We start from the raw sequence: 3,537 nt of genomic DNA on the forward strand, positions 1-3,537 counted from the left end.
ACACACTGCGTTGATTTACTCAAATAATTTTGATTTCCAGTTATTTTTTTATTTTTGTTTGAACAGGGGTAAATATGCTTTTAACTGAAGTCTAACTTCTCCAATTTTGGTTCTTGCTCGACAAAAATGATCTCAAAGTTCTTGACTGACAATGTACAGGCATAATTCAGTGAGGTTAATCCAAGTCCATTCCTGGCCAGAAATATTGCAGTGGTTGAAACAACAGGTCAATGTATTTTCAGTACTTTCAATCATTCTAAAACGTCGAAACGACAACAGTTCTAATTGGGTTGAATTACAAAAGATGCCTTAGTTCAAGCCTATCTCCCCTTTTTGGTTCTCTTTCAGAGAAAATTTACTATCTAGAAGACTGGTGTAGTGAAGTTTACGTATTGTTTTATCAGTAAGTTTGCACAAGGTTGATACTTTTGTCGGCAAATAGTTTTGTAAATTATAATTCACAACATGATTAAACTCTGTACATATTTAAACTAAAATAAATATTAGACTTTTTGAAATTTTAACATATACAATATGATTGCATAAATCTTCCAATGAAATATTCATAGAAAAGACAGACAATATGGCTACTAGAAAAAATAAAAAATAATTCATTACTAAGCAAAGAGGGCAAAAATATTGTTTGACCACAGTGCTGTGTAAAGCACCTCTTTCAAACAGGTTTTCTTCCTTTGTTTGGTAATAGATAATAATTAATTGACTTCAGACAATACATTTTGGCAAACATGTCAAGGACCCGTTATCTTTGGCATCATTGTCATGTTAGTTAAGACTGTATTACATATGGTATTTAAAACAATGGCATCACATTTGTTTAAAAATTGAAAACATCAGTAGTTTTGAACATAAAATTAAATTAATTTCATATAAAATATAAAAACTTAGACCCTTGCCTTTAGTCTATAAATTGATATGAAATACGAAACAAGAGCACTAAATTGAAGCAATGATAAAAAATATAAGTTAAACGATCTGTATGAGAGACATAAACAGTCTTCTCTCGTTGTCAAAACTGACAAGACAATATATCACATTTGTTAAATACTCAGCATTCATAGGACAAAGGCATTTGTGTAAACCAAATAGGTAAGGTACCAGCCTTTTTGCTTAAGATCCATTAAGATGACTTGAGCAAAAGATATTAGTTTACCCTGTAAATAGATGCATCAGCCTTTTCTTTCATGGATGAAGGCATATGAGTACTATGGAAAATTAAACTAAAACATGATAAATCACAAAAAATCATATGTATGTGGCTACAATTAATCACTTCTTTCAGTTTGTGAACTCATTTAGCAGAAACTTAAGGAAACAGAATAGTGAAGTAATAATTATGAGATCTGTTCCTGCATTGCTCCTGCTGAATTCTAAAGTAGATTAAAATATTTTTGACATAGCCTGTGATGTCATGTTTTCCAATAGCAATTAAATAAGAAGAAATCTATGATTGAACATGGAATTGATATTAAGTATTTGATCAGTCTTACCACCTTGAAAAGCACCACACAGAAAAAAGTACAATAGTTATATAACTTTGCTCCTATTTATCTTCCTCCCATATATTCCAAAGAAAATATGAAAAATTCTTATCAAAAGCACAAAACTTGTTGCAAGAGTCATTAATTGCAAGCTCAAGTAGAGGATTACCACTTGCATTTACGCAACCGACACATTTGATATCTCTGATTGCATAGTTTGCATTGTCGAGAATAAGAGGTGAGATGTTCCAGAGAGACACACGGTCAGTAACAACAAAAAGAATTAGTTTGAAAGGCAAGTGATGAAATTTCACATCATAGGGAGAAAACTTCAGCTGATGAATTCTAGTTTGTCGGTTGGGCTGGACTTGGAATTCATTAATTGCTTTCCCCTTCTGGATGTCATATATCTGCAAGAAAAGAAAAGTTAGATTGATAGATTATAGATGGATAGGACAAATAGTCAGGAACGTAAAATTGTAAATGAACCTCCAATAGCTCACCAAAATTGTATTATCATCACATCCAATGGCAACAAAGTCTTCTTTTGGGCAAATACAGCAACACCAAGATGGTCCTTTAAGTGGTTGGGTACTTAATGACACTCTAAGTTCAGTGGTAGATAGTGAGCTTAGTCTTATACCATCAACTTCATCAGAAGGCTCAAAAACTGTCTTCTTTAAGTTAACACCCTCTGTTAAGGGCAGGAGAAGTGGCTTCATATTCAAAGCCTCATTGATATTATTTGTTACATTTGACAAAGGCCATTTGATATGAAAGACATGATAGCAATTTTCCTCATCAGTTACAAAAAGAATGCCCCTTTTTGAAGATATACATGCATCTGTTACATTAGCTGTTTCTCTTCCATCATGAAGACTTGAAAGATGCTGATTTTTGAAACTGTACGCCTGCAATAAGTGATAAATATTAATAAAAAAAAAGCTTGTAATGACAAGGAAAAGTGTAAGATTAAAAAAGATAATGACCAGAATGGAGTAATCTCTTAGAACTACAATCAAGCAGCTGTGCTGGGAGGAGATAAAGGTCTTTGCAACTGGAGCACTGATTTCGCTGGACAAAATTAATCCATAGTTATGATTAAAAATCTGAAATGGAAGAGTCAGACAGAATCAGAATATTTTACAAGATGCTAAATAAAGATACATTACACCCAAAAAAGTCCATTTACATTACCTGAAGAGATACATTTTTATTTTGTTTTGAGCCAACTACATAGAATGAGTTACTTTCATCTGTTTCTACACCAATATATTCCACTTCCGTTCCTGACATTTCCCTAATATGATGTGTGTTTTTGGATACTGTGTCAATTAACAAGACTTGTCCATCTGATGTACCCATCAACACCTGATCTCTATGGCATCGAACAATACTTGGAAATGTGCGGAATTTAGCATCATCATAAATCACTTTGCCATCATGATAGACCTAAAAAAAATTTGAAAAACATAAAATATTGGACAAGTATGTACGATTTACAAAAAAGAAATGCGTAACTGATCCACTTACAGTAATTACCTGAATTTCTCCATTTGTTGTTGCTGTGGTATAAACAGAGACATCTCGAGAATTCCAGCCAACATGGGCAATCGATGGCAATTTACCAGAAGCATGTATATTGCTAATTGATTCAAAACAACACAATTTTATCATGCCATTTCGAACAAATAAAGCACGACTATCAACCATATCAACTGCATTGATCCTCCTAGATAATAGTAAGAACACAATTTACAAAGACAGAATGCACAGCAACTTACTCAGCATGAAAGAGATACTCACCCTGAACCAAAAGTTAAATGTTGGTGGTTTGCATTGGACATATCATAAAGTTGGCAACCATGATTTGTACCGAGAAGCAGCCTCTGTTTTCCACCATATGCAGCACAAGTTATGGTATTTCTATTTTCTGAGTGTAACTGGGTAAAAGTTCCCCGAAACAGCAAATCTCGGTCCCTGTGAACAAAAATTTACCAGTAATTAAGAGATAATGTCAACTAGAGTCAAAAGTAAT

At 33.2% G+C, this 3,537-nt stretch overlaps 1 protein-coding gene across 2 annotated transcripts; it reads right to left on the reverse strand.

Annotated features, from left to right (window-relative positions):
- Positions 1-439: 439 nt before the first annotated feature.
- Positions 440-3,498, reverse strand: LOC113206586 (uncharacterized). Of its 2 annotated transcripts, none has more exons than XM_052270462.1 (6): positions 3,306-3,498; positions 3,042-3,231; positions 2,697-2,951; positions 2,489-2,608; positions 2,003-2,410; positions 440-1,909 (listed from the first exon to the last, which is right to left on the reverse strand). In XM_052270462.1, the coding sequence occupies exons 1-6, from the start codon at positions 3,344-3,346 to the stop codon at positions 1,562-1,564; spliced, it is 1,362 nt and encodes a 453-aa protein (XP_052126422.1). In that variant the 5' UTR covers positions 3,347-3,498; the 3' UTR covers positions 440-1,561. The 2 variants fall into 2 exon arrangements, with proteins under 2 accessions (XP_052126422.1, XP_052126421.1); XM_052270461.1 differs by having other exon boundaries at positions 3,033-3,231.
- Positions 3,499-3,537: the final 39 nt, after the last annotated feature.

This window comes from Frankliniella occidentalis, unplaced genomic scaffold (assembly GCF_000697945.3).
Source record: "Frankliniella occidentalis isolate FOCC.00 unplaced genomic scaffold, Focc_3.1 Scaffold124, whole genome shotgun sequence".
Classification (NCBI taxonomy): Eukaryota; Metazoa; Arthropoda; class Insecta; order Thysanoptera; family Thripidae; genus Frankliniella; species Frankliniella occidentalis.

Coding starts and splice junctions, on each gene's coding strand:
- LOC113206586 (XM_052270461.1), bottom strand. CDS start 3,346: ATGTCCAATGCAAACCACCAACATTTAACTTTTGGTTCAGG. Junction 3,232..3,305: donor CATTTAACTTTTGGTTCAGG/GTGAGTATCTCT, acceptor ACTATTATCTAG/GAGGATCAATGCAGTTGATA. Junction 2,609..2,696: donor ATAAAAATGTATCTCTTCAG/GTAATGTAAATG, acceptor CTTCCATTTCAG/ATTTTTAATCATAACTATGG.